General features: G+C 47.0%; 1 protein-coding gene across 4 annotated transcripts in view; it reads left to right on the plus strand.

Annotated features, from left to right (window-relative positions):
• Nucleotides 1-24,058, plus strand: part of LOC124185661 (probable JmjC domain-containing histone demethylation protein 2C) — a 202,005-nt gene that overhangs the window by 70,182 nt on the left and 107,765 nt on the right. For all 4 annotated transcript variants that reach the window (XM_046576629.1, XM_046576626.1, XM_046576627.1 and 1 more), the window contains exon 7: nt 3,024-3,129. In XM_046576629.1, coding sequence (XP_046432585.1) covers nt 3,024-3,129 — 106 coding nt within the window. The remainder of the gene's footprint in view (nt 1-3,023; nt 3,130-24,058) is intronic.

Below are 24,058 nucleotides of genomic sequence, written 5' to 3' on the forward strand. Positions count from 1 at the left end.
CGATGATGATGATGATGATGATGATGATGATCAAATTACCCGTAATTCAAGCGAGTATATTGTATTTTCGTGCTGACAATCAGCGCGAAGTCTTCATCATATCGCGCGATTCAAGTTACCGTCCCGGCACATCGATGCAGATTATAATACAATCTATAACAATCACGTGCGAGAATTAGCAACCGCACTCTTGCCTCACTCACGTGCACGGCAGGGTACCCTGACATCAGTGATACATGTATATACACGTGTGCGTGTACGCATATAAATATATCGTCCGGATGACAGATATGGAAATTGATCGCACGCCGGTCATCCTCGTCCCTCTGACATTTGCATCGTATCTCCCGGTCCTTCTCCGCATAATGGGATCGAAGCCCGCATAATGTCAACGAGCTGCTAACCTCCGGCTCCTCCGTGTTATTTCGTCGTGTATAATCGCCGCGTAGCAGCCAGCCAGCGGTGTTGGAATCGTCGTGTCGGCCCATGCCGGGTATATCTCGCCAATGACGACAGCGGCAGCAGCTGTCGTGTGTCTCTTTAGTCCTCTCGGGTATAGAGAGTAGGTACCTATTCCGCTGCTGGCATCAATGCATATTTTATTATAGAATCCGAGCCGTTTCTCACCTTGGTATACACGTACGTACGTACGTACTTACACGCATACATACATGCATGCATGTTTATGGACGTAACTTATAACACGGTACCTATCATCTTATACACTTGCTTACGTAAGTTCACATGTACCCGTCAATCTACATTCTATGAATATATTCATTGGGGCATGGAAAACCTAGGTGAGCTTTGCGATTGTTGTGTAGGTAGGTGACTCTGACAGTTGCAAAAATTTTAACCACTTCGCGCGAGTGTTATACTTGACGTATTTGAAATCGTTCTCGTCTCGGAAACCAAACCATGACGTTGGTGGGTTTCGGAAAATTCCTGATAATCCGTTGATACAGGTAGACGGCGATGCTATTTCGTATCAGAATTCATTTATCAGCATTCAACGTAGAGAGGAGGGGAAAAAATATCCTCCGAAAATATACCAGTCACGAATTACAGACCTGCTTGGCGGGCGGATTTGAAATTCCTGTCTCTCCTTCGTAATTTGTTAATATCCATTAATCTCCTTTATCTTGACTCGTTTCGCTCCCTTCAGGCGTTCTCCTAAAACCCTGCAGCAGCAGCAGCAGCAGCCCGAAACCACGTTGCATATTCTCACCGTCACGTCCGACCGATTATCGATTCTCCGACCCCGGCGCTATCTATGCGCATACTTGAATCGCATTACAAGTGAAACGTCCGCATATATTTATATCGTATACCTACGTATTATATATATATAATTTATTAGGTACGGGAAGGTGATTTCACGATATTCCGATGAAAAGTTTCGCTTCGACGCGACCCTGCGTGCCATTTCTGAGTTCACCCCGAACACTACCGTGAACAATTTGTCATCCACGTCGCCAGGGGGATGACGAGTCAGAGATGAATCAGAGATAAATCTTCCCCTTCCTCGTTTTCGCAGTCTCTTGAATATTCTCTGAGGCAAAATACCGAAGTCGAGACAACAACGCTGTCGCAGTTTCTACTGGTTTGAAAACCGTGAAGGTTGAACGACGCGTTGATAATCAATCATTTTGACTTTTATTCCGAGGCATAACGATGTTTCGACGGGTCACGTCTCCTGCGCCTACTTGGACTGCGGCGACAAAAACAGTTGGCCCAACTCGCGATATCTCACTCTTGTAATTCAGGATGAAAATTTTTTGCCCACTACGTGAACTATCTGTCGTTCCATGGTCCATGATTGCCCGCTAACGGCCGAACGATCCGGTCATCTTTCCCCCCATTTTCCCTCGTGCGGAACGACCGGGTCTTCGGAACTTTGGACTTGCGGGAAAGAACCGGTGAACGGACGCCGTTCTTCTGCAGAGTCTAGCCGTCGACCTCCGGGGTGGAATGGAACCTGTAGGAACAACTTGGAACGGGGTCGCGATAGCCGCTGGTCGCGATCAACCACGGTAATAAATACCCCGGGTCTGAAAAGAAACGAAAAAACAAAGCACTCACCCACTAGTTCGTTCACTGGTTTCTTCTTTTCTTCGTTTCTTCGTTTCTTCGTTTGTCCGCCTTACGATCACCGACGACAAGGCATTGGGCTGGTAAAGAGGTCTACGAAAGTGAAAGGGAGGAGGAAATATGGATCACTTGAGAAGCGTGTACCGTATAGTAGACGTGGATGTTGCCTTCGCGAATCAGCTACCGATTATTTCCGTACAGAGAAGAAAAAAATAAGAAGAAGAAAAAGAAGAAGAGGAAGAAGAAGTTACGAAGTGGAGTAAATGTAGGTACATATATCTCTCGTGGAGGCTCTCTCAAAGTGCCTTCCCGTATATCGTACACTCTACGCTGGATGAAATAGCGTTTCTTTTTGTCGCCCAGTCTTGCTCCCCTGCATCGCAGTGCACCGTTCTCTTTTTTTATCCTCGTGTACGGTGTTTTTTTGTTGTTTTTTTTTTTTCTTCGTTTTCTATTCTTTCTTCTCTCCACCTTTTTCACCGCTGGCCGTTCACGTTGCGTTGGAAGCTTTTCAAACCACGGGGACAAAAACACAACCCAAAACCAACGACCAAAACCATCATCCGGCTGTTGCGGGAGCAACTAGCGCACTTTAGCCTGCAACTCCCGGTCGCCGGTCGTGAGTTTCAAAGCCGGATGTATAAATAGCAGGGCAAAACCCCGACAATCGGAGCGATCGATACGCAGATTTATACCTCGCCGTTCCCATGGTAATCCTCGTATACCACGTGTCGTCGTATCTACGATGTCGGAAGCTTCTTCCGTCACTTAAATAATCACGAAAGACGGACGCTTCGAGGTTCCAATCTCTGACCACTTACCTCAATCACTCTAATTTTTTATCTTTTTTTTTTTGTTTTCTTTTCGCAATCCTTCAGCCGACGACATTGTACCCCGTGACTAACGATTCCATCTATTCTTGGGTGTTTTAGCCACGAGTTGGCCGTAGACCCCGGGGACGTCCAGGTGCTACTGCTCACCTTCAACCACCGACCGGGTCGGAAAGCCCGCCTGCGATTCCACAGCATCTCGAAAAAGGTAAGTTTCGCCAAACGTGTACGTCATATCATCATCGTGATTCCGAAGGACTTCTTGGTAAAGTCGTTTCGACGATGTGTTCTGCAAGCAGCTCTACAACTTTTACCTACATGCCTGCATTTCGTTCGGTACGAGGCAACTGAGAGGGCTGAAAACGGTCTTACAAACCCATGGATCGTTATAGTTTGAGTAAAGTCTTATCGCGCGGTTTCATCGATAATCACAGATTGGGAATTGGAGAGATTTCCAATACGCAGCTCAGTCGTGAATCAGGCCAAAACGATCTCCTTCCTCTGCAGTATGCGCGCCGCGGTTGAAACGCGAACGGCACGACGGCGATCAATTGCCGTAATTTTAATACCTCTTTTGAACCCAGGCTAAAGTCATTCCGGACGACACCTAATTTAGGTTCTCCCCCTCGTGCCTATACCGTGCGTCCATTCCGTTGCGTGTCTACGCGTGTTCGAGATACACGATCGCATATGTAACACACGTTATTCATTCAGGAGGTTGCGGTGTGCTCACATTGGTGCAGCAGGCCAGCAGCGTGGAATTGAACGACCGAAAAACGACGACGAACGCCGGAGCAAACGAAAAGGAATTATCCGAACGAAAGCAGCGGAACCGGCGCGCCGTTGTGGCTTCGGGCCCCGGGGTAAAGTGGTGTAAAATGAGAAATAAGACGAAAAAATTGAAAGAAAGAAAAAAATACTCACGTCGAGAGTAAGACGGCGAAATAAGTCCTCCAGAGAAAGCAAAAGGAGTCGCCGCTTAAGGAACCCGAGGTAACAAACGATTCGAGGAACCGCCAACCGGTTCGCGAAACAAAAGATCATAACTCTCTGCTCTTGCTCGATCATGGTTTTTCGTTTGTGACTCGGTGTATTAACCTTCGTTTCACTTTTACCGTACCTATTTGTATCACGCGCGTAGCATAGGTACCTACATCCATGTTTCGCTGGTGCAAAGTTAAGACGGGGTCAATGTGGTGCAGCAATGGGGTAGGGATTGTTTTCTTCCGGAGAAAGGGGGGTAATGGAGGGAAATTAACGTGTCGACTTCTTTTCTGCAGCCACTTAATACTTTCAGTATCCGAGGTTGGACGGAGGCGTAATTTTTGATCGAAAACAAGTTGGACTCTAAAGGCGAAAATTGTGCTACGAGGCTCGCGTGTTTCCAGGAAATCATACAATTTCCTGCGAGCGACGAATCGAGGGTTATAGCCGAGGGGATACAGGGGGTGAAGAGGAGGACCCGGTATAACTCAGCGATTCAGCTACCCGGGTGAAATCGCCGGTTATCGGGGCGCCGGAGTGGCTGCGAAGCGTGGAGAGAAGAGATAGAGATGAATGGAGAATAAGGAGAAGAAAACGGGAGGAAAACGCTGAAAGTGGAGTGAAGAAAAAAAATGTTGGAAAAAGGCTTAAGCAACGTTTGTGTAGGTGTGTGGGTGTGGAAGTGTAGGTATAAGAACGCGATCGACGCTGAGTCAGTTGAAAGATTCGCTGGGTAGAAGAAAATAGAAGAAAAAGTAGGGAAAATGGAAGGAAACAGCGAGTCTTTGTCCTCCGTGAAAGTCGCTTAATCTTCACACCTCCGTTTCTCTCCCTCTATAATTCCTTCGTTCGTCGTCTTGGACATGCAGCAGCGACCGACATTCTCGAAGACTTGAAAATACCCTGAAACACATCGCGTGAATGCGAAAATAGAAGGAACAGCGGGAACGGCGAGGCGAGGTGACTGCACTGCTCTCTCCGGATAAAAATTGTCCCATGCCCCGCTATTACGGACCGGTTGTTTTATTGGAAATGAAAAAATGGCCGCTGACGATCTATTTCAAGGCATCGCGGAATTGAGGTAAAAAAAAAACACCTCAAGGGTCGAGGCTTGAGACGTCTGGGAGTTCATTAAAAACCACTCGGGATATCTGCGATATTAATCGTACAGTCACGTCACACTTGCTCTGTTCTCATCTCAGAACCACTCGGTTTGAAAATATTTGAAAAGCCATAACTCGGCGGACGAAGCCGACAGTTTTGTACCACCTTGACTTGAGAGCAAACACCAGTGCCCTACTTCTCTGGCGTTCATATCGTCGTGTATATCTTAGATATTTCGTGAACTGGGATGTATATGTGTGTATACATACCATACCCACTTCCAGAAATCCTGTATTTACACGAGTTAAATCGATCCTACTCGCCTATAGCCAAGGGAATATTATTCTAGCCTAGTGAAACGAACGTGTCCAACGACCAAACGTTATTCTCTTTCCCACTTGCTTGATCGTTTGCGTTTCATCGCACGAAAGCATCCGTAGCCATAGTTCTGGATTGCATAATAGCTGCAGCAAAGCGATGCTGATGGTATAAAAACCCAGCTTTTAACGCACACCGGGAGACAGGTGCACAAGTTGATTTACCAATCTTAGGATATCGACTAACCTCGTCGCAGCGTTGGATCCGGCTCAAGACGCGGAGCACTTTTAGTCTCTTTGCCTTTCCGTGTGGCTGCTTCCGGTAAACTCAAACGACACGCGATCTCAAGATTCCTCGAAGCTACCAACTCCATAGGCTGATTGCAAAGCGCGCAAAAGTATAAGCACCGAGATATAGTATCGAGAAAGGGAGGGAGGGAGAGCTTTGTATTCGACGCGAAAATATAACGCACCCTTTAATTTCATTTCGCGGGGATAAAGAAATCGCCTCAGGAGCTACTCCCGTCCTCTTGTTAATAAATCAACGTCACCTTCTCGACAGATTTTTTGACGTGAATACCGCGACCAGGTGGATGGTTTATGCTCGAGTTGATGATCCGCCTCACACGCGACATGCCTGCGTATACATCGAATTTCGAGGAAGGAGAAAGACCTTCGTGCAAATTTACGGATTGCAAAATGATAAACGGGAACATTCCCTGGAGGGTTCAGTCAGTCAATGTATAGAATTTCCTCGGAGTCGTCGCTCGTACAGATATACATATATATCATTTATCTCCGGTTACTGTTGGGAATAGTTTTGGAACCGAGTAGAATTCGCAGTTCGATAGATAATCCGGATGGGAATTAGCCGGCTGGAAGTCATCATCGAGCTCTAATCACCGCTCTTCTCTCGCGGTCCTTTGTTTTTCCCGCCGCCGTTAGCGCAACCGAGAGGAAACTCCGATACGAACTTCTGAAATGGGCTTGTCAGCCACGCTCAGCGAACTGCGTTTGACGCGACACGGGTATTCGGAGCTCTCGAATGCCCGAAAGGATCTAATTGCACGGGCAACACTCCACGTGTGCCGTTGCCTTACGTCGAGATCTCAGGGGAGGCTTTCCCCGAAGTTGTTTAATTGGTTATTCTCGTTGACCACCGTCCCCCGGACCATCGGCCAATATCGTCCTGAACTAACTTCGGAACGGAAGGCGAGAGGAGCCCTTCGTAAACTAGTCGAGCGTTATCGAGCCCTCTTGATTGTTGACGGAAGTCGCGAGGGGGATCGGAGAGACTAGACGTAACGTTTGGATAATGGATTCGCGGGGCATCCTAGAGTCAATTTCAACATTCACCGATGCGGCGAGAAGGTACTTGTGTACACCGGTGAAGCAAGCAAACGGCACGTCCTCCTACCACCTTAGCAATTTCCTCCGCGAGTTTCTCCACCTCTCACGAGATGCCCTCGACGCAACTGACCGTCGCAAATTATTAACGGAACGAACGCACGGTTCGATTAGATAATCGATTACGACTCTGCGGTATACGCACGTATACGGTAGTCGACTGTGCAACGGACGGAGAGTGGAGTTGCTGCTTCCTAGCTTCGATGTTGCTGAACCGAACACCCAACTACCGATTGTAACGACCAACATGCGCTTATCCGAAACTTTACGATCGCCTGTTACGATCGTCGGACACAAAGTTTCCTAGCTAACAGGCAAGCTAGACTAAAGCGAACCCTGTGCACACCTGAACCACCCACGGAATTTATTACCTCGTTTCGTACAAACGAACGGTAAACGTTGAGTGCCCGTGTAGGTTATGTGCCTCTGCTCGGTACTCTCGAGTAGAGAAAATTTACTCACAAGTTTCGCAACCGTATTCTCACCGCCGCTCAACAATCTTATAACTCCTCATCGAATCTTGTGCTTACGGACAAAATAGCCGCCATCGATACGATGTGGGTAAAGTCTGCAAGCTTCCTATCGCAGTCTCCGGTACCTTGTGTGTCTTGCTCGTTACAATCGAGGATGATTGGCGGTCGCAAAGTTCTCGTGATAATGATAATCGTTGCTCCAGCGCTTCGAGGCAGTCACTGAGTCCATTTAGCCTCGGGGCTTTCATCTTCCACGTTGAATACCTCGTAATACCTTATTTTCAATCGTTAAATAACTCGTAAAAAAAGTAACGATAGATATAAAATCACACTTGTCTGTGGGTAGCAAGGTCATCGATGAGTCGCCACTGAGCCATGTTTCTTTTCCACTGTTATACACAGGAGGCCGAGAGCCGTACCTCCTCTATTCGGCCAAAGGTGTAGCTCACCTAGGGCAACTCTCGGCGTTCAGCATGTATAATGGCGGAATGAACTTGTTGGATTAAACGCTGTTAATTACTCACATCCATTTTGCTGGTTAATTTCAGTCTGCTGGATTTTGAGAGGTGTGGGTGTAGGTTTAAATAAATTTTCATCATTTTTCAAGTCCTTCAACATTCTGCTTTCCGAGTTCCTCCAGGACCGAGCTGATAAATGTAAATTTGAGCGTGCCGATAAACGAGCAACTCGGTCTAATTTAAACTTTTCTTTCACGCCCTTTTTGTGCGGACAATTAGAAACTTTGGTGGCACGTGACTCGGATTAAACCGCTTGATTGAAAGCGGTACCGTCTCTTACAGATCTTCTACCTCTTATAAAATGATCGTTCAAACCGTTGATACCTCGATTAATAATATTTGAGGAATCGCGGTTACCTTTACGTCTGCATCGGTACTCATAAATTAACCTAAAATTTATATGGGAAATCCCTTCTTCAAGATCTCTTTTCGCACGAGGGCTGTTTTGTGAAGCCTGGCTCTTTCACTCTCAGGTCGTTCCGATAAAATACAATCTCGATATAACGAAGCACAATGGTAAAAGAAGGTGGATCTTTTTTCGCATCAGCGCAAAGTTATTGGCGTATCAATATCTGGGTGTGGATGTTCAAAAAAGGGAGATGGATAACCATTCGGACGATCCTTGAGACACAGCGTGACTCCTTGGTTCGAACTGATAAGTGAACGTGCCGGATGGCGTAAAATCGTGAACCATCGTCTGGAACGTCGTATAAAAAAAATACAGTAAAGCTGGAACACGTATCAAATCGTACAGCCGAAGAAATCCTACGGACGGTGATAAACAAGACGAGCGAGTTTCTTCGTCATCGTCGGGAACGAGTGTTTCCCGGAATCGTTGACGGTTTCTGGTCCGTAACTTTTTAGATTCCTTTTTCCGTCGTCCGGAAGATGCTCGCCGAGGCCGAGGTTGTTGCCAGGGCGGAAATTTCCGGCACGCGTCTTTTCAATGCCGTCGAGGGCGTCGCCATGGTGACCCTGGTAGCCCCTCTGGGTTACCGAGAGGCGTAGACTCCGTCACACCAACTCTCCTGATCATCGGCTGATGTACTCCCGAATATTTAAACTCCGTTACACCAGCCGACGGACGATCTTTGCAACTTTACCTCTGCACGTATTCACCCGGATTCGGCGATCGGCGCTGATGCGTGGCCGCAACCTTGACTTCCAAATTCCCTCTTCCTCCTATTGTCGGCAACCATACCGGACAATTCTCACTGGCATTGGCCGCTTTAATTCGACGCGCTGCCGCGGCGCGTGGCTCACAATCAGACTTTTTCGCCTCTTTACACCTCACGTTCCATCCTCATCCTTGGACCGTTCCCGGAATTTCTTGCGCCGGATTATCACGACAAAAGCGTCCCGGGGTCTGCAGTTGAAAGAAGTAACCAAAAAGGAAAAAAAAAAAAGAAGGAAAGGAAAAAGGACGGAAAACGGGAATAGGATCAGCGGTGCCTTTCAATCCCAGGACACGTAGAATGAAAGGTTATTTCGCATCTGAGCTGTGTATGAGCGTGTGTGTGTGTGTGTGTAAATACCGGAATGAAAGTGACAGTGTTCGGCGTCCCTCGTCTCACGATCAGTCGAAACGTTCGGATTACCGACATTACTTATTTTCGAACGTCGATCGAGCGTGGACTGTTTCCTATGGTGTGGAAAACTATTGGATTATTGTATCACTGGTACCCAGAACTGTGTTTCCTAAAGATCGTGGGTTCAAAAACGAGTCGATGCTTATTCTCGAATTTCACGCTGCTTTTGCGACCCAGACGTCTAAACCTGAAGCCCTTGAACCATGCAAGGTGCCAGTGGATCCGAACAGTTCTCTCAGTCTCTCGGCGAAGTTGGAAAAATCAAGACGGTCCTTCCTCGTGAATTTGAAATGAAAGTCAAAGAATAGATTCAACTCACCGTGCTTTTGATTTATTTATCTCTCCGTTTCCAATCAAAACCATCAGCGGATACCTGTAACTGCAGGTATAATACAAGGTGGCGCATGAATTTCGCAGAACATTGGCTCGATAGACTGTATAACAGTTGCAGACTTACGGATGGACCGCGATTAAGTAACCCGTTCATGTTATACACCTACAGCGTACAATCCATTTTCCGAATGCTTGCGTAATCAAACGTCGGATCGGTAAGCTCGGCTCATCACGCAACTCCGGCACGAATGCTTGTTACGAGATACCTAAAGTACCGTTAACAGAATTATCCCTCTTCCCGACAATGCTGTAAACATTATACGCGCATGTCTGCCCACCTACCAGCCCTACACAAATATTCCCCTCTCGTTCCCCATTGTAGAAGAAATTCGATCGGATCTCTCGGCCCTTCCATATTTGCTCCCACCCTGTGCCCTTCCACTTCTGGCGCATTTTTCTCGTCTCACCACCTGTCGCTTCCGACGCCGGCTATTCTGTGAAAACGTGAAAAGAAACTGTGGGTCGTGCGACTCGAGGTTTTAGAATTACTTCTTGTTTCCAATTAACAGTCGAAGGTATTTTTTGGAATCCTTTTTCGATCCCATCGGGAATTTTAGATAACGGTAGGAACTTCGAATAAATGTTCCCACGGTTTCGATTTTATATATTGTAAACATTTTGGCTTGAAACCTGCGTCAAACAACTGAAAAGTGATGTCGAGATGAGTTCTTCGTTTCTTCTACTCTACGAACGTGACGATTCCTCGGTAAATCGCTTTTCTCTCATATCAGATCGTATCACCGTCTATCCCCTTGACGCGATCGTTGCTCTCGATCTTCGATTTCAAGGATCTAAGATCCGGACTTAGCGTCGAATTGAACTGGACGTATACCAGACCCCGTAACTCGATACACGAGGAGGTATAGCAAAAAAGCGAGATGATCAACACGCGTCGTCCACCTGGCGGTAAAACGCCGCCTAAATCCCGTGACGTCGAACGCACGCGGATTATAAAAAAGGGATAAAAAAAAAAGCCCCGGAGACTCCGGAGGGCAACCACCCCGAGTTTAAAGCCCGAGAAACGAGCGATCTGACGAGGGGTGTGGAGACCCCGGGTTTTCAAAGAGCTTGCGGCCAGTCACCGAAGGTGTATTGAAAGCCACAGCTGCTGTCCTTGTCGCAGTCGATTCTTCCTCCCGATGATCCCGAGACCTCTTTTCGAGCGGCGGCGGCGGTGGGAAAGGGGAGAACAGGTGCCGACGAGACCCGCTCCGCTTGCAAGCAGGTGGGAATCTCTTTATGCTCGGCAAGAAAACGAACCTGCGAGTCATCATTTCGACAGGGGTGAGAAAAAAATAGTTGCGCTTTTTTTTTCTTCTCTCTTTTGTGTGCAAACACTGAAATTATCGCGATGACAGGTCATCGTTGCTGTCTGTGGCAACCTAGGCTTTTTTTCTTATTAAAAGCTCATTCCGAGACACTTATCGCGCTTTTTCAACAGCGATGGTAAAAACGGCCGAATAACGATCAGAGCCAATTTCTCGCATGACGGGAATTGATGGGAAGAAGAGTATCGTCGTCTGGCAAGTTATCACAGGCACGTAACTTATACGTGCAGGACAAAAGTGTCGAAAACTCGATTCGACGCGTATGTCCGGCAGATACTATCTACTCTCTATGCAAATCGACATCTCGGTGCTCCGCGGCAACTTGGTTCGTTAACCCGGGGCTGTTGCAGTCCTCCGTTCGCTCGGATCCGGCACCCGGTTTCCTCAATTGGCAATTAAACCGCACGGTGATCATCATTATATACGGAATTAGAGAGTGAACCGCAGAGCGAAGTGGTTTTGGTCGTGATAATTTCGCGGAATGACGCGCGTGTAGCGAGAACGGCGAACAACCCAACGATACGTCCGTCATATAAATTTATAACCTCGACACATTTTATTTCTTCGCGTCGAAGAGCAGGTGAGATCGATGCACGCAGACGCTTCTCGAATTCTCGAGGAAACTCGGAGATGCGTTCTGAATCCAAATTTTATTCCATTCCGTTTTTTTTCTTTTTCAGTTCTTTACACTCTCGCCAAGCATCGTGAGAGAAATCGAAAGGAGACGAATATTCCGATTTTTTCTCGACCGCTGACGCAATCGCATTCACGGATATGCAATCTATTAGTTATTCACGTACCGTCAAAAGGTTTTCGTTGCTTCTCTTGGATTCTCTGTGCGCGCAAGAAACTCATTTTACGGATCTAAAGCGCAGATACACCTAGGTACTTAAGTATATTTCTACGCTTCCGCGTATTCCGCGTGTCTGGTAAATTCTAAAGAACCTCCTTGCCATCGGACTTACATCAGCAATAAACTTGGGTTAATTCTTGCACAGTCGTTCACCCGTCGAGTTGCGTAACGAGACTCCTCGACAGCTAGGCAGCGGCTTTATACCGTTTGGCCTCGTCGCGTTAGGCGCCCTCCTCTCCTCTCCTCTCCTCTCAGTCATGCCGGGAATAATCAGGCACGAGTCCGTCTCTCGGTGGCCGACAATGAGATTCCGTATTATATGCCACGGCATAGAAATTACCTCGGAAATTTCCTCCGCAGTGGAAATACCTGCCGCATATTATTCTAGAGAGAGATACGTAACCGGAGATGAAACTGGGCGCTACGAGTTACGTTGTCAAAATTATACACCGCGGCCTGAAGTTAAATTCGTCAAACCCAACTTCGCTGAGGTTCTTATACGTGTGTGTGTGTCTGTGTGTGTGTGTGTGTGTGTGTGTACCCTTCACCTCGGAAAGAAGACCAACTTTGCCGGCACGATTCATTTCACTGCCTCACTAGACGCCGGTTCTCGAGTTACCGACACTCGTCTCGTCCTCGACGCCAAACTTTCTTGCTCGGCAAACTTTACCCAAAAAAGTTTACCCCGTACAAAAAAAAAAAAAACAGAATAAACTTTCCTCACACTCTATTACAATCAAAGAAATACTCGCGATAAAACGTTTCTAGGGATCGTTTTCACCAACAACAACAGCAGCAATAAAGAATAAAAACTTTGCACTGTACCTCTGGAGACGTAGATAATGAAAAATCCTCTACTTTTACCTTACAGAATACGAATTACACGGTTTTGAATAAATTCGATTTTAACTTATCATCCAGCGCAATGAAGAGTCGAAAAATTGTTCGATTTCTCTCTTAGTATATCCAAGATTCCACGATGCAGAGAGACAAACGTTAAGGACGGCTAGGTCGATTTTCATCCATCCGGAAACTAGACACTCTCGTAATTGAGGCAGCAGACCTCGGAATATTTGGAGGCGGTGGGCGGAAGTGAGGCCACCCTTTCGCCACCCCCTAACGCGCTTGTTGTTGTCAACATCGAGTAAATACACATATCCGGGACACGTGCCTGCGTGCACAGCGAGAGTTGCGTAATTTTCGGGCTTATCTCTGAAGGTCGAAGTCAGGATCAGGAACGGGGAGTAATTCCGCCCAGTCGATATTCGGCAAGTATTTTTATTGTTTAAGGAATTTAAGGCGCGATGACATGCGGCAATTATGTGTCGGAACGTCCCGTGTAACTGGACAGACGGTGTTCAGTTTCCTCAGGCTCCATATATGGATATATGTACATAAAACTGAACGCCGAATATACACGAGACTCATGACTTATGCATGATCTTCCGAAACAACACGATGCATATTTTTGACTCGTATTAAAAAGCGCGGCTGATTGTGAGTCATAAATGCTTCACGGGGAAACAAGTTCTCTGTATGTGTACCGTGATACGTGTATACGTTGGTTATGTGAACCCGACGCTGTGTATCTTTCTTGTGCAACCGTTCCTCTCTTTTTGAATAACTCGAATCGACCGTTTTCGTATTTTCGACGAATCTCAAACTTTCGACTGCCTCGGGAATTTCGATGGATTATAGGTGCATTAATTATCGCGAGACCGTTAATCGGCGACTTGAGCTGAAAGTCAAGGATTTATTAAATTTATCCGACGCCTAGGGGAAAAAAAAAAGTGAAATTTTACTCCGAACCCCGAATACCAGCTAATTTTTTCCGGATTAACTTCGATGTTGATGTCTCAAGAAATTTTTTACCTGTTGCACTTAATTTCGTCGAGAGTGCGATGAGTGGCGCAGTTTTTGCGAAACGTAATACTTTTATTCAAAAATTGTAAAACTGATCGGTAAATTAGCTGTGCTTTTACCGTGCAAGAGTCGGAATCAAGTTTTTTGCTGCGCGTCAAATTTCTAATTGTGAAAAAATTAAAACTCGGTGATTAATTGCCGATAAGTAAACCGCGGACGGAATCTTGAAGTCTTGACTTTCAACGTGTTGTCGAAATCTATTTTACACGAAACCGGAGAAGCGATGGCGTAATACTAAATCGCGGGTCTGGCATGGTTCATTTTTTTTCACTGCACTCGATATAGCGCTACGCCCGATTCTCGTACGATTAGGTCGAGGCGACGCGACGCCGGATGCTAGACGACTTCGCACGTGTCGTTCGTTTCCGCAGTAGCAACGACTGAACTAACGCAGACACGGACATGCTTTCTCGGATTGAATAACTTTCGGTTTGCACTAGCGAACGAGTTTAAGACGGTCGAGTGTTTTTAGTGCGATCTTTCAGTCATGCGGAGAAGAGGAGATGAGAAGACGGCGTGTTCAAAAAAGAGAGACAAACAGGCGCCGGGAAGTGAGCGTCGAAGAGTTCGCGTCACGCTTGGAACTCGTCAGTCGCGTCTGTATTGCATCCGCGAAATTTTCACCGCGTTTATCCGAACAATTCACGTCAACGGTGATCTCAATATCTCGCCAGCTATTGCACCGCGGAGCAGCGAAGAAACACCCGGGAGAATAAATTGACAACCGTTGGATATCTGCCAGGATGTGATTCCATCGAGAAAATTTCTACGGTAGCAGCGGTCCAACAGCTTTGGACACCGTCGATTCATCTTCGCGGCACGCGAGCTGATTTCTTCCCGGGTTGAAAGAACCCGAATAAAATCTCTTAATTAGTTTTTAAAACCTCGTCGAACTCGCGCGTAACCCGGATGTACCGGAATAGTGGACCTCGCTTCGTCCGCAAACGCGGGAGAAAATCTTACCGAGGGAGATGAACAACTTGGCATCTCGGTCGTTACTTATATATACGTATATACATCGACGACGGCGACGAGATCGTCGAACCAGTTTGCCAGTTGGCGCTTTGCCCGCTCCTGATTCAGTCTCAAAGTCGTCCGAAAGCTCGACTTGTACATCCGTGTTCTCACTTTCGACTGGCCTCTGGACCCAGCGAGGAAACTGTCCAACTCGTGATCGATGCCTCCTTGATCTTCGCCAAGGACGAGCCTCGACTTTTCAGTTCGTTCGAAGAAATCACCAACCCTACGATTAGTCGAAGACTATTTTACATGGGTATAAACTATTACGTATTTACGTAAAGACGTTACTTTTCTTCCGCTGAAAATCTTTCGGACGATGATGATGAAATTCACTATCGAACCTTCGACGATATTATATTCCCTGTGAATTACGACAAGTGTTATCATGTTTTTTCCTAGAGTCTATATTGCGGAGAATTGCGAGCCAAAGGTTGTCCAACGCCGACGACTGTTGTTTATGGGGGGCTGATACTCACCGCGGCCGATATGACGGGTTGCTTCGGGTTATCGCTGCTCTCTGAATCACATTGAAATATCGCAAGTTTCACAATAGATTACAGAGTACGCGTAACGCGGATAGAAACTGTCGGAATTCATCGAGCTGTTGTTGAAAATAACTTTAACAGGTTCCAGCATAACGTCGATGAAAGTTTGATACTTTTTCGAATGTATGTATGCATGTACATACACGTGGATATTGCTTTAATTGTTTATTTTCGTATAAATTATATTTTCTTTCGTTCTCTATTTAGGGTACACAAAACTGTTAGACATAGACAAACATTCGATGAACGTATCAACGGAATTTGGAATTCATCCGGGATACGAAAAGGTTCGGCGGAGTATTCCGTCAAACAAATATACCAGAGCTTCGGATTTCGTGGGGGTATGTTTTGTTAACGTGAGGTACAGAGAGGCGGGTTCGAGGTCCGAACTAGCGCTCGCGTTATTAATTAAAACAGCCACCGTCCGGTATACAGGCAGCGAAATCAACTGGGGAAAACGAGTATCAACGAAAAGCTCTCTACTCGCTTTGCAGCGGCAGCAGCACCAGCAAGCGGCGGACGAGCAGGCGAGGGAGAAAAAGCCCCGGATTAAAGTACGGGAAGAAAAGTGGAAAAAAAAACGGAAAAAATGAATGAAAAAAAAAAAAAATCGCTGACAGGGACGGGGGAGAAAAAGGTGAAAAATGTAAAGCCCGCCGATGGCGACGACGTCGCTGGGATCACCACCCGGACCGCGAGCTCGAGCTTTTGCCGACGGTTGGCAACGCCGAGTATAAATTGGCTGAGGGGAGGGGAAACAATTCGAGGTTGAATTATTGCAAGAATAAAAGTATGTTGTGTAGAAATAACAACGGGACCGAGAAGCCAGCCGAGCCAAAATAGCGCTGGTTGAATAAGTTCGTTCCCCGAATTTTCACACTTCCACTGATATCTGTAAATCCGTCGGTCTTCTGTTTGTTCAAATCGCAAAAGTAGGCAGGAACGCGCGTACGTGCAAACCTATACATTGTCCCGCGGGATTTCCACGATAAATTATTACAGCGAATATAGATTTGTAAAAGCTTGGAAAGAACCGTGCGGCCAAACGATGATTGTCTGTTACGTGTTGTACGCTCGGTTAAAATTAAATATCCACTTCTCACGGGCTGTCGGCACTTTTCTAAAAACAGACACCGTCTCGCATTTGATGGTCGTTAAACGGCTGATATATTTTACGATTCCTTAACTCGAGAATTTGGGCGTGGGGAGCGCGGAACCACACGGAGGAAGAACTGAACGCAGCTATAATACACCGGCGTATTTATTGCAGGCCGTGGCAAGAATAGCGCGATAGCTCTAGTGTCGGTTCAGGAATAGCCCTGCGGCTATATAACGTTATAACTATCAAAGTTATACGTGTCCGTTTACCTACGGCACCAGCCAGCTGTAACGTCGTTAACGTAGCCTAACCCCGACTCGCACGGTATCCGCGTAATAAGGACCATCCAAGGTTTCCGCAACGTACCTTCGTACGTAGGTACAATACGAGCTCGCGTATTAAATTTCATCGCCATCGCCGGCCGGAATGTTTCGCCGTTGAAACACCTCGTGGAAATCACACGACGTTCCTTCTCCGGATGACGAGGAGACGGTTTCGATCGCTGAATAGGGATTATTACCACTTCGTTTCGTCACGTTTTTATTAGTTTTTATAAATGTTGAGTCGAGTTTGAGATGGAAACGAAAAGTTGGCCGCAGGGTCGGAACGGTTTGAAACTTTGATTGATTCGTGCCCTGAAAGAAAAAATATGGTAAACATTCGCGTCGGCCGTGACTGGAGTTCGGGATAAGCGCTGATAACGTCATCGTGACCGTGAAGATTGTCGAAAACACGATATTTTTGGTCGGGGAAGCCTGCACGAATTAAGGCCGAGGACGCCTTGACAACCGTGTTCCGATTTTCGTTTACAAGTGCCTTGGAGTCAAATGCGACAGCGAATGACGATGTGTTTCAATAAACTTGATACGGCAACGCAGTGTGATCAGTCATCGTGACTAACGTATCGTTTGCACGAAGGATGGTCCCAGACTTTTCGAAACGTCCGTCAACGATGCTTCTCCGGGAGGAACGTTGACGTTGGCTCGAACAGTAATAAAAGCTTGGAAATGTCGTTCCACGCTCGCGTCGTTTGATGGTCCACAGTTTAATAACTGGCCGGAGGCCAGACGGCGGGCAAAGACTCGAGCGTTGGATCGCAGCACCGTCGCTGTCCATTAGTGTGTAAATCGTTTATACGCGATTAGCACATCGCGTATAATATTTATTTTGCCGCCCACGCTCACCACCCCAACCAACCGACACGCAACCGCGAATCACCGGACTCTCACAGTCATACCCTCGTCCCGAGGGTTCGATTATCCGCCCCTCCGCATCCTCTCTTTCCGTCCTCCCCCGTTCCCGAAGACTTCGCATCCGGCCTGCAACGACTGTAGATGACTTACCCGAGACTCCGACAGCGTGAAAGTGATGAAAAGAGAAGCCGAGGTCGAACTGGGTCGTTGCCACTGAGACGGAGGCTGTCCTCGAGTAAACCGTCGACCCCGCCTCTTTCGTCGCCACGAACGTCGCGGATCGACGCGACGCCTCGATTTCCGTCCGACGACGATTGTCCGCATTTCACCCGGTGTCGTCTCACAATCGTCGGATTGTAAACAGGGCGACACTCGTCGATGTCTCCATCCGCCAGCAACGATGGGAGATGAGGCACGAAACGGATCGACGTTTGGTGATGAAAGAAGGTTCTCTGGTAGGTAACGAACCCTGAAAAACCCGCCGGCGAGCATGGTCCGGAGTGGTCCCCGTGGTCTATAATTTGTTAGCCGGCAGAACGGCGACGTAGATTGCAGCCGGTGGAACCTGTTTCTCTCACCGCTCGTTCGTTCGTTTATTACTACTCGGTGAAAACCGAGCTGTGCATCAGGTTTGGATATGGGCTAAGGGAGGGGAGAAGGGGGGGGGGGGGGGGTAAAGGAACGGCTGTATCGCGAGGATGGAAACGAAAATCGTCGAATTAACTTCGCCGCGTATAATGGGTATGATAATGGGGGCGGGACGGTGGTGAACGCAAAAACACGGGGGAGAAGGGGGACTACCGTAAATTCTATCCTCGTGATTTTCACCGCGAACGATGCCTGGCGGAAATTTGTTGACTGAGGAACAGAACCGCTCAACGAGTAACGGTAATTTTTCGAAGTTGCGTAATCTGATTCCGATAATTTTGTCATAATGCAACTGGTTTTCAGATTTGGACAATTGGTGATATTATAATCGGAAAAGAACACAGGTCTGGAGCCAATAAACTGCACAGGTTTTTTTATACTATTTTTTGTAGATTTTTACCCACCGAAACCGGGTAAAACACTCAAAAAGTTCCACTGCGTTAGGTTTTTTCTTGAACTCGTGTTTGTAGTTTCGTTTAGAGTGAAACTCCCGTTTAATTCGAAATCTGGTATCCCGTTCATGATTCTAAAAATCCGATGCAAAAGTGACTTCTTGCTTCCATTTAATATGTATTAGAGTGAGATTCGAGAATAAATACAAACAGGGATCAAAGAGAAGAAGAACGGGTTTCATATAGTCGAAAAGAATGAACACGTGATGTCAAATATACTTTATAAAGAATTCGTTTGTTTAACTTTATGAGAATTATTGTTTAGTTCGTTGTAATAAAAGTACGTGATGGAGAGAAATGGACGTCATTTTTGGATTCCGCACACTCGATAACATAACATTTACCAAAAACATCCCATGCGGCTGAAAAAGAAATCTTTTTTTTTTTTCCGCAGAGCTGTGCAATTTGACAAAACGTGACCGAGTCTATGCTTAAACTTAATTCGCGTGTAAAATCGAATCCAACTGGTTCCTTCAAATTCAACTTATCGATTATTCCAAGCGCTGTTGATGTGCCCACGCTTATGTCAGTTGTCATTGGTGAAAGTTGATGAAAAAAAAATAAGATAAACACAGATAGAGAGAGAAAATTGCGCGCGCGCACCTGATACATTTGTATAATTAAATCGTTAACCTCGTTCCTCGGCATAAGAGACCATCGGATGGACCATTTATACCTTATTATGCGGCAGATGGTCGCGACACGTTCTCCCCTGTTCGGACCGGGAATACGGGGGACCTGGCGTGTCTTTACACACACATCTGTCCGTGCATATTCATACCCGCGGGTATGAATGCGTAGAGACGTATACGGACATGTGGCGGTGGCGGCGGCGGCCTCTAGTAATGAAACGCATTAAATAAACAGCCGTTGCTGAATGGACTCTTTGCTCCACATACCGGGAACGCTCGAGTATTGGTGGCGGTTTCGGTCCTCGTGCGGGATTTCCACCTGCGCCTGATACCGCCGTGCATCCTCTGTGTGTCTCTGTGTGCCTCCGAGCATTTACGTACACCTATGTACCTCATGTACCACGATGGCGCGTGCAAGGTATGGGTTACCCTGCCTGTGTTTCCGGAGGTTGACAAGGGCGGGACGGGACGAGAAGCGGGAGAAGAGGGGAAAACACGGGGTGGAAAAGAAGGAAGGGTAGTTCTAGACGCCGATATCGACCGCCTCCACCTCCGGGTTATCATTTAAAGGGGAACGGCTCGAAGCGCGATGCTTTGGCCGGGTTAAAGCGACCGCTTCGCTTCGCTTGCGGGGCTTTAAATTCTTATCAAGACGTCTCTCTGCAGTCGTAGGGTTTTTCACTTTCGCATTGGGGTGTTGGACGTTTCGGTCAGACTTCGTAACAACCATCGTTACTCCAGGCGTTATTGTCGCGCACTTGGATTCCGGTACCCGGTTGGCTTTCGGAAATCATGGTAAACCGAACTTCCTCCTTGAACCGTGACTCGTCCAGTTTGATCATATTCCGCTTTCCCGCAACATCCCCGGTTTCCAAGGACTCCCTATGGGAATCATACTTCGTTACAACCTTGGGCGAAAGGGATTGCTGGATTATATCAGTATCTTAATCACGCCCGCACCGAACCATTAAATTGAATTCTTAGTTTACTCTTCTGCTTCAATGTCTACTCTACGATTGGTTTCGAAGCCACGCGGTGCGGTTCGACTCGCTCCGCTTTCAGGCCGATGGCGTGACCGCAAAACGCAACCGGTTCGATAATATCGCTGGACGGAGATCGGGTTACCCACACGACATCTTGGCTTTTGTTATTATGTACCAAGGTGAGGTGAGGCGATGCAGGCCTTCGCATGCAATGTCTGCGCCAGCGGTGAAATACGCACGCGCCCAACAGGGAGGAACGACTCACGCCTACCGCGACCGTTAAATTCGAATTACGGTTTCCGGTATCGAAGAAAAAGTTTCACGATTATACCGGGAGAATTAACCGTGCGCCGGGGACATCCGGTGAAGGTTCTCACTCCGCGTTGTGTGTTACATGGTAAACGGATACAAAATCGAGATGAGGATGACGTTGGTGCGTCAGACTCGAGATGGAACTCAAGAAGCATGCGAACTGAAATAACGTTGAAAAAAATCATTATTGTGCAATTTTAGAACGACCTTTAAGGAGTTGGTTTTTCAAAATATGAATATGCTTGGTTCGTTATGATTTACCGAACTTCAGACAATCCTGAAGGTGCGAAGTAATGAAGTAACGATTTTTCGTATACATGCAATAAAATCACAATAAAAATTCGGAATCACGGTTTTACCGATGGGAAAGTGTTTAGCGACTGAGAATGAGAAGAATGAAATTTCATTTCGTATATCTGAATAACCTTGGGTACTCGAATAAATACGACATTCGAACAGAATATTGTATGTACTCTTTGAAAAGAAATGAAAAAAGAAATATCAAAGCACCGGCAACAGCGTAGGTACGTAGAAGTGAGTACACGAAGTCTTCCTATCCGTGAACTCAAGCCGAGATGAAGTTGACGCATTAATCAGCGGGCTTGTACCTATACTTGGAGAAGGACAAAAAGAGAGAGGGAGAGAGAGAGAGTGTTTTTGCCCGCTCAGCCATTCGCCCGTCGCCCACGAGGTAAAAACCACCACCCACGTAGGTATCCCGGTGCTTTTGAGAAGGGGTAAAAAATTTGTTACCCCTGTGTGAAACGCGCACACGCGACTCTATCTCGCGTGGTGCGACCTACTCCCATTCTACGAGCTTAGCGACCGCCTCCCGACCCCCTCTCACCTCTTCTTATTCATATTCAGATTCGGTTTATCCCGAGCTGAAAGCCCGCGGAGATTGAATATCTAATGACGAGCAATTCGAAACACGAGACTTGAAACTAACGACTCTGGGCTCTCATTCAAACGACTTAAAGCTCAGACTCAAACTTACAAGCCTCCTCCTCACGCGTACGATTCGAATGTAATGGAAACGCGAGGGTGAATCGAGTGCGGAACACGCGATTTGTTATGTATGATTTTTGCTTGCCCTTTTATGGTAATTATTTCGAACTCTACGGGTAAACCTTCGTTAAAATAGTAAGCGAAACCGAGGTAGCAAATGTCCCTGGAAATTGCCGCGGCCATAGCGATAGAATTTTTTTTACCGCCAAGGGAATTTAATCAGTTGCGTGTTTTTCTCCGTACATATATACCCGTGTACGTGTTTACGTATACATGTACACCCAAATATACCCGGCGATCCGTGCTCCGCAGCGGCCGATAAACACAGCAGCAGCCCTTGCGAAAGCATGCGAAACGACTCGACGTAAAACGCGGGGAACCAGAAAGGCCTTTATCGACTCGAGCGAATCTCTGCACTGGCCGGTTTCGTTCCGATCGAATACCTGACTGCAGAGCTCGATACCTGCGCGTCTCGCTTCATCGCCCTGTTGGAAAAGAGGAAACGCTGTAACGAACGGGCGTTCATTTATTTTCGCAGATATACGGTGAGCGAAAATGCCGCTCTTCGACTCGACGTGGTTATCATCGTCATCATCGTCATCATCGTGGTACACAGTTGCCAAAGAATGCGGACAAGTGGCTGCAGGTGTTACCAATGAAAATTCAGCGTCCTTTGTAAACACGCAATGAGAGTGGGTGGAAAACTTGGAAAAAGGAACCCTGATCCCGTCGAGAGGTCTGAAGCACTGGACACGTTCCGCAAACATTTGCACGACCCCGGCCTTGCTTTTGCAGTCTCCTCGGAGACGCCGCTGGGCGTTCTTTCGGCCCCATGGTGAAGACTAGCGAATAAGCTCTTTCTTTTCACTCTTCGTTTCGTTTCACCGATGAAAAGAAAACGAGACGGTTACCGCGTTGCGTTTCCTCCGCGCGTGCAGCGACGCCTTGACCTTGCGTTCGAACGCAACGGCGTGTAATATCGAGCTTTTATTCGCAATTAACTCGTTTCGCAAGCTGCAAGCTTATCGGTGGAATTAATCAGCTACTACTGCCGGTGAAACGCGACCGCGTGAAATTCTTTAATCGGCATTACTTTAACTCTTGGCAGATTTATCTGACAACGAGGCGTTTTTATCGACGGAAACGTTTTCGAGTGACGATCAGAGGCAGCTGTTTATTCAAGGGACAATGAGCGCCGCCAATCGCGACGTTCCGAAACTCGTAGGATCTTATCGTTAATTACGTTATACCAAATGAGAGGGAACCTTGCTAAAATAGCCTCGGGCCGACGGTTTCACTTCCACTTCACTTCCACTCGCATTACCACTTTGCTAATGGCGATTTGCATTTGTTTTGAATTCACGGTCCTCTTTCAAAAGCAGGCAAAGCGTTCATTGTGCGCCTTTAAGAAGTTTACTCAAGGATTCCTTCTCCCCCCAACCCTTCTACCCCCTTAACCCCCCACGTTACGCAAGCCCAACAGTCAACGTCGTCGTCGTCGTCGTCGAGCAGGAGTCCTGTTTCAATTTCCCCCGCACCTTGCAAACAATCAAAGAAGTTAATTGAGCACGGATGTGTTATCAAGGCTTTGACTCGAGCCAAGGTTGTTCAAGGATAGTAAAATATCGACGAATCGAATCGTCCGACTGTAATTTTCTTAACGGCTGTACAGTTTGAAAAACCTCGCCGCGAAAAACATTCGAACGGAGTTTCCACGTACGTGTGCAAACTCGGGACGATCGTTTTCGAAACGCGAATCCCATACTGGCAATAAAATTCAAAATATTACCTCCGACGTCGAGAGCCATAAAGAAGAAACCCGGATTCGGCACGCCGCGCAAACAACAGGATAGAAAAGGGTCGCTCTCCCGATTCACACAAGGGTGCTTTTTCTCCGGCGCTAACCGTTCCTACTTTTATTTTTCTTCCCCTCCCGGTACATAAATATTGGCATAAATATAACCGGCAGAAGATCGGAGGGTCAGAGTTTCGGATGTGGAACTCCAGGAAGGGTCGGCTGCCAAATGGAAGTCGAATATTTGTTTCAATCGACCTAGTCTCCCGCCCACCGTTACCGAGCGATGATTTTTTGTCTCCCCCGCAACGGATATCGTTCGGTACGACTAACGGGTCGCCATATTAATATCGAGGTCATATCGATTCCTCAATCACGACAAAATTTCGTATTGTAATATGGCGCCGTCTAAACTTTCCGCCATCTTGAAAGCCTTGTTGTCAGTTCCGAGTTCATTTTATTCTCAATCTGATTTCGCGCAAGGTTAAACTGGAAAAACAGGACGGCAGCAATTTGGTGTTCCTGACTCGAGTCTCACGGATTTTCCGGAGGTAAATTCAG

Source organism: Neodiprion fabricii, chromosome 6, assembly GCF_021155785.1.
Source record: "Neodiprion fabricii isolate iyNeoFabr1 chromosome 6, iyNeoFabr1.1, whole genome shotgun sequence".
In the NCBI taxonomy this organism is placed as follows: Eukaryota; Metazoa; Arthropoda; class Insecta; order Hymenoptera; family Diprionidae; genus Neodiprion; species Neodiprion fabricii.